The sequence below is a fragment of the Phocoena sinus genome, chromosome 2 (assembly GCF_008692025.1).
Source record: "Phocoena sinus isolate mPhoSin1 chromosome 2, mPhoSin1.pri, whole genome shotgun sequence".
NCBI classification, from domain to species: domain Eukaryota; kingdom Metazoa; phylum Chordata; class Mammalia; order Artiodactyla; family Phocoenidae; genus Phocoena; species Phocoena sinus.
Window position 1 is genome coordinate 144,041,376 of NC_045764.1, and position 13,012 is coordinate 144,054,387.

A 13,012-nucleotide genomic window follows, 5' to 3' on the forward strand; every position below is an offset into this window, starting at 1 on the left:
GTGTTAGCTTATGATATTTGTTTTTCTCTCTGACTTACTTCACTCTGTATGACAGACTCTAGGTCCATCCACTTTACACAAATAACTCAATTTCGTTTCTTTTTATGGCTGAGTAATATTCCATTGTATATATGTGCCACGTCTTCTTTTTTTTTTTTTTCATTTTATTTTATTTATTTATTAACATCTTTATTGGGGTATAATTGCTTTACAATAGTGTGTTAGTTTCTGCTTTATAACAAAGTGAATCAGCTATACATATACATATGCTCCCATGTGTCTTCCCTCTTGCGTCTCCCTCCCTCCCACTCTCCCCATCCCACCCCTCCAGGCTGTCCCAAAGCCCCGAGCTAATATCCCTGTGCCTTGCGGCTGCTTCCCCCTAGCTATCTACCTTACTACGTTTGTTAGTGTGTATATGTCCATGACTCTCTCTCGCCCTGTCAAAACTCACCCTTCCCCCTCCCCATATCCTCAAGTCCGTTCTCCAGTAGGTCTGCGCCTCTATTCCTGTCTTATCCCTAGGTTCTTCATGACCACGTCTTCTTTATCCATTCATCTGTTGATGGACACTTAGGTTGGTTCCATGTCCTGGCTATTGTAAATAGAGCTGCAGTGAACATTGTGGTGCATGATTCTTTTTGAATTATGGTTTTCTCAGGGTATAGGCCCAGTAGTGGGATTGCTGGGTCATATGGTAGTTCTAATTTTAGTTTTTTAAGGAACCTCCATACTGTTCTCCATAGTGGTTGTATCAATTTACGTTCCCAGCAACAGTGCAAGAGGGTTCCCTTTTTTCCACACCCTCTCCAGCATTTGTTGTTTGTAGATTTTCTTATGATGCACATTTTAACTGGTGTGAGGTGATAAATCATTGCAGTTTTGATTTGCATTTCTCTAATGATTAGTGATGTTGAGGATTCTTTCATGTGTTTGTTGGCATTCTGTATATCCTCTTTGGAGAAATGTCTATTTAGGTCTTCTGCCCATTTTTGGATTGGGTTGTTTTTTTTTTTGATATTGAGCTGCTTGTCAATTTTGGAGATTAATCCTTTGTCAGTTGCTTCATTTGCAAATATTTTCTCCCATTCTGGGTTGTCTTTTCGTCTTGTTTATGGTTTCCTTTGCTGTGCAAAAGCTTTTCGGTTTCATTAGGTCCCATTTGTTTATATTTGTTTTATTTCCATTTCTCTAGGAGGTGGGTCAAAAAGGATCTTGCTGTGATTTGTGTCATAGAGTGTTCTGCCTATGTTTTGCTATAAGAGTTTTTTAGTGTCTGGCCTTACATTTAGGTCTTTAATCCATTTTGAGTTTATTTTTGTGTATGGTGTTAGGGAGTGTTCTAATTTCATTCTTTTACATGTAGCTGTCCAGTTTTCCCAGCACCACTTATTGAAAAGGCTGTCTTTTCTCCATTGTATATTCTTGCCTCCTTTACCAAAAATAAGGTGACCATATGTGCATGTGTTTATCTCTGGGCTTTCTATCCTGTTCCATTGATCTATATTTCTGTTTTTGGTGCCAGTACCATTCTGTCGTGATTACTGTAGCTTTGTAGTATAGTCTGAAGTCCAGCAGCCTGATTTCTCCAGCTCTGGTTTTCTTTTTCAAGATTGCTTTGGCTATTCGGGGTCTTTTGTGTTTCCATACAAGTTGTGAAATTTTTTGTTCTAGCTCTGTGAAAAATGCCATTGGTAGTTTGATAGGGATTGCATTGAGTGTGTAGATTGCTTTGGGTAATATAGTCATTTTCACAATGTTGATTCTTCCAATCCAAGAACATGGTATATCTCTCCATCTGTTGGTATCATCTTTCATTTCTTTCATCAGTTTCTTATAGTTTTCTGCATACAGGTCTTTTGTCTCGTTAGGTAAGTTTATTCCTAGGTATTTTATTCCTAGGTATTTTATTCTTTTTGTTGCAATGGTAAATGGGAGTGTTTCCTTAATTTCTCTTTCAGATTTTTCATCATTAGTGTATAGGAATGCAAGAGATTTCTGTGCATTAATTTTGTATCCTGCTACTTTACCAAATTCATTGATTAACTCTTGTAGGATTCTCTATGTATAGTGTCATGTTGTCTGCAAACAGTGACAGCTTTACTTCTTCTTTTCCGATTTGGATTTACTTCTTCTTTTCCGATTTGAATTCCTTTTTTTTTTCTTTTTTCTTTTTTTTTTTTGTGGTATGCAGGCCTCTCACTGTTGTGGCCTCTCCTGTTGCGGAGCATAGGCTCCAGACGCGCAGGCTCAGCGGTCATGGCTCATGGGCCTAGCCGCTCTGCAGCATGTGGGATCTTCCTGGACCGGGGCACGAACCCATGTCCCCTGCATCGGCAGGCGGACTCTCAACCACTGTGCCACCAGGGAAGCCCTGGATTCCTTTGATTTCTTTTTCTTCTCTGATTGCTGTGGCTAAAACTTCCAAAACTATGTTGAATAATAGTGATGAGAGTGGACAACCTTGTCTTGTTCCTGATCTTAGTGGAAATGGTTTCAGTTTTTCACCATTGAGGACGATGTTGGCTGTGTGTTTGTCATATATGGCCTTTATTATGTTGAGGTGAGTTCCCTCTATGCCTACTTTCTGGAGAGTTTTTATCATAAATGGGTGTTGAATTTTGTGGAAAGCTTCTTCTGCGTCTATTGAGATGATCATATGGTTTTTCTCCTTCAATTTGTTAATATGGTGTATCCCATTGATTGATTTGCGTATACTGAAGAATCCTTACATTCCTGGGATAAACCCCACTTGATCATGGTATATGATCCTTTTATTTTTTATTTTTTTAAATTTATTTATGGCTGTGTTGGGTCTTTGTTTCTGTGCGAGGGCTTTCTCTAGTTATGGCAAGCGGGGGCCACTCTTCATCGTGATGTGCAGGCCTCTCACTATCGCTGCCTCTCTTGTTCTCTGCGGAGCACAGGCTCCAGATGTGCAGGCTCAGTAATTGTGGCTCACGGGCCCAGTTGCTCCGTGGCATGTGGGATTCCCCCAGACCAGGGCTGGAACCCGTGTCCCCTGCATTGGCAGGCAGATTCTCAACCACTGCGCCACCAGGGAAGCCCTATGATCCTTTTAATGTGCTGTTGGATTCTGTTTGCTAGTATTTTGTTGAGGATTTTTGCATCTATGTTCATCAGTGATATTGGCCTATAGTTTTCTTTCTTTGTGACATCTTTGTCTGGTTTTGATATCAGGGTGATGGTGGCCTCGTAGAATGAGTTTGGGAGTGTTCTTACCTCTGCTATATTTTGGAAGAGTTTGAGAAGGATAGCTGTTAGCTCTTCTCTAAATGTTTGATAGAATTCGCCTGTGAAGGTGTCTGGTCCTGAGGTTTTATTTGTTGGAAGATTCTTAATCACAGTCTCAGTTTCAGTGCTTGTGATTGGTCTGTTTATATTTTCTATTTCTTCCTGGTTTAGTCTCAGAAGTTTGTGCTTTTCTAAGAATTTGTCCATTTCTTCCAGGTTGTCCATTTTTTTGGCATATAGTTGCTTGTAGTAATCTCTCATGATCCTTTGTATTTCTACAGTGTCAGTTGTTACTTTTCCTTTTTCATTTCTAATTTCTATTGATTTGAGTCTTCTCCCTCTTTTTTCTTGATGAGTCTGGCTAATCAATTTTGTTTATCTTCTCAAAAAACCAGCTTTTAGTTTTATTGATCTTTGCTATTGTTTCCTTCATTTGTTTTTCATTTATTTCTGATCTGATCTTTATGACTTCTTTCCTTCTGCTAACTTTGGGGTTTTTTTGTTCTTCTTTCTCTAATTGCTTTAGGTGTAAGGTTAGGTTGTTTATTTGAGATTTTTCTTGTTTCTTGAGGTAGGATTGTATTGCTATAAACTTCCCTCTTAGAACTTCTTTTGCTGCAACCCATAGATTTTGGGTCATCGTGTTTTCATTGTCATTTGAAGAAACTCATTTCAGCCTGACTCTTTCTGGTCATCTGTTTGTGCCCAGACTCTTTCAGGCACAAGGGCAGCGCCAACATACACCTGAGTTGGATTCTGCTGCTATGTGTTGTTACTTGGTGTGTCCTCTGGTATATGCCAAGGTGGATAATTAGAGGATAAGATTATATCATCATATCTTTTAGTTAAGGGCTATTTAGGGGGAAAATACTATAAGAAACATATAAATCTTTGATCTACAATAAACTTTTTTTTAAATACTTATGGATTTATTTGGCTGTGCCGGTTCTTAGTTGTGGCATGTGGGATCTAGTTCCCTGACCAGGGATTGAACCCAGGCCCCCTGCATTGGGAGCGTGGAGTCTTAACCACTGGACCACCAGCGAAGTCCCTGATCTACGATAAATTCTGCTTTTATTTACACATGGATAGTGTCAATTGAAAGTTTCCTTTTAATTCTAGTATCTTTGTTGCACATATATATTTTAAATATTTTCTTTATGTTTTTTAGGACTTTCTATGTCTTACCCCACTGGAGCTTATGAAGATGACTGGCCTTAGTTATCAAGGTGTCCATGAACTTTTGTGTGTGGTCAGCAGGGCCTGTGCCCCACGGATGCAAACGGTGTGTATATATTTTAGAATTATGATTTGATTTTTATTTTGAAACGATTCTGTGTCTCGTTTAAAATCTTTCGGGTGATGAGATGAGCACCTCAAAAATACCAACCCTCACAGCACAGAGTTAGTCCTCTAATGAGAATATATGTAAGAAATTTATGTAGTTTATAAGCTCCTAATTATAGGAAGGCAGTTCCTAATTACGGGAATGAGAGGGTAATATGATTTTCTTTTCTCTGTAGCTGGTACTGATATTTCAAAAGGTCATCTTTCTCTTTGGTTGGTTTGGGGAGGATTTGTGAACCTCATGGTTAAAGTATAATATACTGTTAATTTTAGAATGCTCCTGTCTTTGTAATGCTAACTTTTATCATCATTACTTACTGTGCATCATAAAGTACACTTGTTGGACTTATACTCTCTTACTGATTGAATGAATAATACTTGAAAACTTATCCTCACTCCTGAGAAGAGTTAAAGTGTTTTGTAATAAGCCCTCATCAAGTTGTACTATTATTTCATACTTTCTGTCTCATGACTTTAGCTTTTCAAAATGTAGGTTTAGTGCATGGTAGAAAATATCTTGTTTTCCCAGAATAAGAGTTGCCTAAAAGTCTGTCCAGTGTTTTGCAAATGTATTTGTTTATGTGGGTTATAAATTACTTACCTTACTATCTTATATTGAAATTTGGTAACCACCAAGCAATAAAGTAGGGTCTAACTCTGTGAAGGAGGAAGGAAGGAATATTTGTGTCATTTGAAACTTTGAAAACAATGAACAAATTGAGTATTTTCTTTTGTTCAGATTTAGCTCATTATCTAAGGAAAATACTTTAAAGGCAAAATAGTCAGAAGGAGAATTAGAATGGGAGTTAGAGATGGGCAGTAGTCTTAGCTTTGTCGTTGATGTAGTATCTTTGAACAGCTCACTTTGTTTTATGGGAGAAGTTAGAGAGTTAAAATAGTATCTTATGATTCTGTGACGAGGTTCAAGTTAACTTGTCGCTATTTTGAAGGTTGTAAATCACCAAGAGAACATTTTGGTTTGACATCTGTCATTCTATTTGGTCAATATCTATGGCATATACCTAGTTAGATAATTAAGTAGGAGATTGTGGGTAGGAAATTCACCTTTAGTCTCCACTTCCATCACCACTTTCAGCTGCAATGTCACTACAATTCCAAATGCCAGTTCAAAGAGCCATCTTTCTTCTTCATTGTACATTACTCTTGTAAAATTCTTTAGATTTGAATCCTGTCTTAAGTATTGGCTTAGCCTTACTTCATTCCCTCACAAAGCTTTTTTTGTTAATTTATTTATTCAATAATTTATTCCGTCAACCAATATTTATCGAGTGCCAGCCATGGATCTGTCAGGTACTGGGCATATGATAGTGAAGATGACTGATAAAGTTCCTGCCCTCATGTAGCTTACAGTCTAGTGGGAACAGTCAGACAGTAAACAAATAATTATACAAATGATTAGTTAATTGTAGTAATGACGAGTCCTATCAAAGAAAAGTACAAAGAGCTTAGAAACTGAATAACAGGGACATTACTTAGTTTAGGGGTCCTTAAGAAGGGCTCCCTCGGGCTTCCCTGGTGACGCAGTGGTTGAGAGTCCACCTGCCGATGCAGGGGACATGGGTTCATGCCCCGGTCCAGGAAGATCCCACATGCCGCAGAGCGGCTAGGCCCGTGAGCCATGGCCACTGAGCCTGCGCGTCCGGAGCCCGTGCTCCGCAACGGGAGAGGCCACAACAGTGAGAGGCCCATGTACCACAAAAAAAAAAAGAAGGGCTCCCTCAAGGAAGCGATACTTCAGCTCAAACCTGAAGGATGAATAGGAGAGAGATGGACAACGGAGTTGGGAAGGGAGGGAGCAGGGAAAAGTTTGCAGGCACTGTGACTGGGAAATGCAAAGTGCCTGAGAAGAGCAGGAGAATGGTGCTTGTATGGTAAGAAAGGCCAGTGTGAATGAACGTAGTGGCAAGGAAGAGAGTGTCAAGAGATGAAGTTGGAGAAGCAAGCAGGGGTCAGGTCACTGGGGCCTGCAGACCATGTTAAGGATTTTGGACTTTATTCTGAAAGCAATGACACGTCATCAAAGGGAGTAATCTAATATGTGTTTTTAAAAACTCAGTCTTTAAACAGAGACAAGTGATTGAAAAGGAACAAGAAAATATTTGTGAAAGCTAGTTAGGTATCTATGACTGTATTACAGGCAGATTGTGACATGGACTATTAGTGTGGTACTGATGCCGATGGTATAATGTCAGTTATCGTGAGAGATACTTAGGAGGTAGAATGAATAGGATTCGGAGATGATTTGGCTATGGGTGGTGGTGAGGTACAGGAAAGTGTCAGAGATGATTCCTTGATTTTGCTTTGAAAGATTGGGTGGTACCATTTCCTGAGATGAGGAATATTGGAAGAGGATCAGGTTTGAGGGAGGCAGATCGTGAATTTGTGAGTACCTGTCAAATTTTTGGTGCTTGTGAAACATTTAAATATGTGGACTTTGAGCTTGAAGTAGAGGTCTGCACTGGAAACGTGCATTGGGGAGTCATCGGTGTGAACATGGTAGTCAAAGCCGTGAAAATGGGTGAGAGATTGCCTAGAAGGTATGTATAGTGGGACTGTAAGTGTGCCCAAGACCAAGTCCCGAATCAGCCAACATTTCAAGATCAGATTAGACAACGATGAGTCTAAGAAGCAGCCTCCAAGGTAGAAGAAAACTGGTGGTGTGTCATATCGTAGTGTCCCTCTTTGTCTCGCTTATGTACACACTATTATTTCTGAAGTCTTGTTCTGTTAGTTCATTTTAGTAGTTTTTTGAGTCACGAGATCTGTTATTCTAGTAAACACACTTATAGTTGCAAAGGAAGTACTTTAATGTTAATAGATTAGGTTGCCTTTACATGTCTGTAAAGTGTCCCTATGCCCACCTATGTTGCCTGATAGATTGTAGGCAATATTTAGGTATTTCTAAATCAGATGAAAGGCACACACCTTTTACTGTAGCTTTATTCTATTTTATTTTATGTGCCTGAATGTAGCCTTTAGACAACTCTGTGGCAATCCATGGTTTAACTGATCTAAAAACTCAATAGGTGAGATTAGACAAGAGTGGGCACATTTATGGCTCATACGTATTAATAGACTGGTCTTCCTGCGTCCTCATAGGAGCAGAAGAGCCTTGGATTTGAGACCTAGACTTATTCAGTTGTAAACTTTAGGTGGGTAGAGACTAGTTCTGTTTGGGTTACCACTCTATTCCCAGAGCTTATCATAGTATATGGCATGCAGTCGGCAATTAATTCACATTTTTTGAATGAATGAAGGAATGAAAGATTTCAGTTCTGTGACTTGACTTCAGTTTTGGGCAACTTAATATAACAGTAGTAATTTTTAATGTTAGAGATTGCAGAGAGGCAAGTGTTCTTACACATTGTAATCATGTTAACCACATCTGCAAAGACCCTTTTTCCAAATAAGGTAATATTCACAGGTTCCAAGGATTTGATGTGGCTGTCTTTTGGAAGGCCATTTCTTAGTCTACCCCATCCACCTTCAAGCTGTTCTTCGCAAAGCAACCTCGGTTTGAAATGGTAGCTTGGCCGTGTCACTCCCTGTTGCTCTCAGCCTACACGCCACACTTCAGCAATGCTCTTCCTGATTAGGCCCCTGCTTATTTCTCCAGCCTCATTGCTTGCCACACACCACGACCTCGCACCTTCTTTCTGGCGTTCTAAATGAACTCTTTTTGTTTTTTGTAGTTTTTGTGAGTTTCCATTTCCTTTCTTGCTTGCTTCTTGACCTTTCTTCATACATTCTTGTCTCTTTGCCAGGAACATGCACATTCCCTTTGCCTGTCTAACAGTCATTTCAGGTTTTAGCTCAGACATCCAGATCTCCCTTGAAGCCTTCCTATATCACAAAATCCAGATCGGGTATACTCTCTCCAGGTCTCCACTTGCCCTATCACAGTATCTCTTATTTAAGTGTATGGTAATTGCTTAGTTTCTAGTCCTAATATCATAGTCCCTAGTTGGCTATAAGTACTGTGGGGCAGGGGCTCTGTCTTTTATATCACAGCCCCCAGATCTAGCACAGTCCCCGGCACAGAGTAAGTAGTTGTTGAATAAATAAATAGTAGAAGAAAAAAAAGGGGATTGGGGTTCCAACTGCTAGAATTTGAGTTTGGAGTTGACTTATGTTTTTGAATAAATATTGAGGTTGAAAATAACTTAATCTCTTCTTTGTTCAGGCTTATGAGATAAAGACACAGAGGTCTGCTGCTCCATCATCAGCATTTTTATCTACAACCCTCTCTGCTTTAGATGAAGCCCTGCATGGTGGTGTAGCTTGTGGATCCCTCACAGAGGTAAAAAAGAAACTTTCCAAACCTTCTTCCATTGACTTAGAACCTTCAGAGCCAGGGGAAAAAGGTTAATTAAAACATAAATTATTTTGGGAATATTCATCTAAATTATAAGTACCTCGAGGGCATGGTTCTCCACTCAGTCCCTAGTACAACACTAGTACAGTACATCAAAAGGAAGATGGTCCAAAAAAATCCCTGCTGACTGACTGAAATCTGCTTGGGTTGCTGTTTCTTTGAATTAGAAAGTGATGAATATTATGAAATAATATGAAACAATTTGGGGGAATTAGAAAAGGATCACTACTTAGCGTATTAGGAAGGAAAATTTGAAATTTTATTAACATGTGGGCAAATTATAGTATTAAACTGAAGTGAGCTATTTTCACTTCCTGTTAAAGATAAAATTTGGTTCTAGGAAGTAATAGGTTGTTGTATTAGTTATATATTGTTGCATAACAAATTACCCCCAAACTAAGTGGCTTAAACAACAATAAACATTGATATCCGTTTCTTTGGGAGTGGCTTAGCTCAGTGATATTGGCGAAGGATGCGAGGGGGCAGGTTGGTGCTGGTTGTTGGCGGAGGTCACGATTCCTCCCCAGAGGGCTCTCCACAGGTTGCTTGAGTCTCCTCGTGACACGATGTCTGACTCCCTCAGGCAAGATGGAAATGGCTATTCCTTTGATGATTTAGCTTTGGAAGTTATACACCATCACTTCTGCCACTTTCTCTTCTTTAGAAGCGGGTAATTAAGTCCAGCCCACATTCAAGGAAAGGGAAATTAGACTCAACCTTTTGAAAGAAGTGTCAAGAATTTGAGGATATTTTAAAACCACAACAGTTCTTTTCCTTGAAAACTGCATTCATGTGCTTACTGGTTCTCATGTGGTGACTCCATAGACTATGTTTACCAGTACACTTCTGAGGGACTTCTTGCCTGAGAGTTCTAGGGGAATAGATGCTTGAAACAAACTTTTAACAAGAGTAGACGCTTATATTCTGATAGGCATAAATTTAACTGTAGTTATTTTCCCTTGAAAATAGGGGACCTGTTTTAGGTAGTATACATTATTTTATTTCCGGTCTTCCAAGAAAGATTTTTTTTTATAAAGTTTTTTATTTTTTAATTTTTATTTATTTTATGTTTGGCTGTATTGGGTCTTCATTGCTGCGCGTGGGCTTTTCTCTGGTTGTGGCAAGTGGGAGCTACTTTTCTTTGCGGTGCACGGGCTTCTCATTGTAGTGGCTTCTCTTGTTGCGGAGCACGGGCTCTAGGCACGCGGACTTCAGTAGTTGTGGCACACGGGCTCAGTAGTTGTGGGTCGCGGACTGAGCAGTTGTGGCTCGTGGGCTCTGGAGTGCAGGTGCAGTAGTTGTGGCACATGGGCTTAGTTGCTTTGCGGCATATGGGATCTTCCCGGACCAGGGCTCGAACCTGTGTCCCCTGAATTGGCAGGCGGATTCTTAACTACTGCACCACCAGGGAAGCCCACCAAGAAAGATTTTAAAATATGTGTGTGCTATGCCTAGTAGATGCCTATTGGATAGTAGGTAAATGAATGAAAGAGTGAATTAACCTTTAATAGAAATTAGAATGTGCTGTTGCAGGGCACTGCCACCAGATGGTGCCAGAATCCTATCTTACATAATCTTTTTGTGATCTAATTGGACCTTTGTTGAAATAGGTTTATTTAAAAAAAAAAAAGAAAGAGGTTTTATAGTAATTGTGATCCACAGTTATAAACTTACTTATTTAAATAGCAAAACTTCAGGAAGATTAACCAACAAATACTTTTTTATTTTTTAAGTTTTGGAATAGTTTAAATACTTTTTCATGTAGCTTTTATCAATTCTTTCTAAATCCAAGAGATAGTTACAAGCCATTAGATGTTTTTTCATCATCTGATTGGCTGACATGGAATATGAATACCCTGATTGCTTATTAGAGGCAAGTTCTCTACTTTCTGTTTTAGCTCCAGGTAGCCTCTGCAGTCTTTTTGGGATTTTTCAGCTGAGTACAGGGAGTATTTGTTGACCTTGTATTAAAAACAAAAATTTAATATCTATCTTATGTATACAAGATTAAATACATCCTGCATGTGTAAGTTATGAGCATTTATGAGCCTGTGACCCAATATAAAACGCAGAACAGTACCAAAATCATTGAAACCAACTGTGGGCTCCTCCCTGATCCCATCTTTGGCTTTCTGTTAGGAGGTAACTTCCATCCTGAATTTCCACCATTGCTATCTTTTTTTTTTTTTTTTTGCGGTACGCGGGCCTCTCACTGTTGTGGCCTCTCCCGTTGCAGAGCACAGGCTCCGGACGCGCAGGCTCAGCGGCCATGGCTCACGGGCCCAGCTGCTCCGCGGCATGTGGGATCTTCCCAGACCGGGGCACAAACCTGTGTCCCCTGCATCAGCAGGCGGACTCTCAACCACTGTGCCACCGAGGACGCCCTCTTTTTTTTTTTTTAATTGAAGTATAGTTGATTTACAATATTATATTGGTGTCAGGTGTACAGCATAGTGATTCTACCATTGCTGTACTTTTTTTCCCCTTATGGTTACCAATACCTATAGTTTTCCTTTATCACCCATATACATAGGAAATGTAGCATTTTATTTAGTTTTGATTATTTTTGAGCTCTATTACATAACATATTGGTGATTAAATCATATCATATCTCTTCTATGAATTGATTTTTCCACTTAATATTATTTTCTAAGATTTATCCATGTTGCAAGTAGCAAGAGTATAATTCACTTTCACTGCTGTGTCATACTCCATTTTGAAAATATGGCCACAGTTTATTTATCCCTTCTCCTGTGAGTGAACATTTGGGTTGTTTCCAAATATTAGCAGTTTGCTAACAAGTCCTGTGAAAACTGTTGTACATGTCTCCTGGATCACATGTACAGGTGTTTCTCTAGGGCACAGGTTGGCAAACTACTGCCCAGTGGTCAAATCTGGACAGCTGCCTGTTTTTTATAAATAAAGTTTTATTGTAACACAACTATGTTCATTGGTTTACATTTTGTCTGTGGCAGTTGTTGAGATACAAGGCAGAGTTGCGTTAGTTGTGACAGAAATCTCGTGGTTTGCAAAGCCTAAAATATTTACTAGCTGGCTCCTGTCTAGGGGATCTACCTTGGAGTGATTTGCTGGTTATAGAGTATGCACATAGGTAGCATTGCAGAATCAGGACAAATTGTTTTCCAGAGTGGTTGTGCCTGCTTACATTCCTATGAGCAATGTGCACGAATACCTCTTGCTCCATGTCTTCTTGCCTTGGTATTATCTGACTTCTCAGTTTCAGCCCATCTTTGTGATCTTAGTTTTCATTTCCCTGATTACTAATGAGCTGGAATATCTTTTTATAAATCATTCGGCTATTTAAAAAAATAATTTTATTTTATTTTTCTATACAGCAGGTTCTTATTAGTCATCCATTTTATACACATCAGTGTACACATGTCAATCCCAGTCTCTTAATTCATCACACCACAATCCCCACCTCCCGCCACTTTCTCCCCTTGGTGTCCATACGTTTGTTCTCTACATCTGTGTCTCTATTTCTGCCCTGCAAACCAGTTCATCTGTACCATTTTTCTAGGTTCCATATATATGCGTTAATATACGATATTTGTTTTTCTCTTTCTGACTTACTTCACTCTGTATGACAGTCTCTAGATCCATCCGCATCTCTACAAATGACCCAGTTTCGTTCCTTTTTATGGCTGAGTAATATTCCATTGTATATATGTACCACATCTTCTTTACCCATTCGTCTGTTGATGGGCATTTAGGGTGCTTCCATGAACTGGCTATTGTAAATAGTGCTGCAATGAACATTGGGGTGCATGTGTCTTTTTGAATTATGGTTTTCTCTGGGTATATGCCCAGTAGTGGGATTGCTGGGTCATATGGTAATTCTATATTTAGTTTTTTAGGGAACCTCCATACTGTTCTCCATAGTGGCTGTATCAATATACATTCCCACGAACAGTGTAAGAGGGTTCCTTTTTTCCACACCCTCTCCAGGATTTGTTGTTTGTAGATTTTCTGATGATGCACATTTTAACTGGT

The 13,012-nt window shown here is 39.4% G+C and overlaps 1 protein-coding gene across 5 annotated transcripts in view; it reads left to right on the plus strand.

Moving 5' to 3' along the window:
• The window catches only part of RAD51B (RAD51 paralog B), a 626,370-nt gene that overhangs the window by 5,108 nt on the left and 608,250 nt on the right, over positions 1–13,012 (plus strand). For all 5 annotated transcript variants that reach the window (XM_032623573.1, XM_032623574.1, XM_032623572.1 and 2 more), the window contains exons 3-4: positions 4,427–4,540; positions 8,807–8,923. In XM_032623573.1, coding sequence (XP_032479464.1) covers positions 4,427–4,540; positions 8,807–8,923 — 231 coding nt within the window. The remainder of the gene's footprint in view (positions 1–4,426; positions 4,541–8,806; positions 8,924–13,012) is intronic.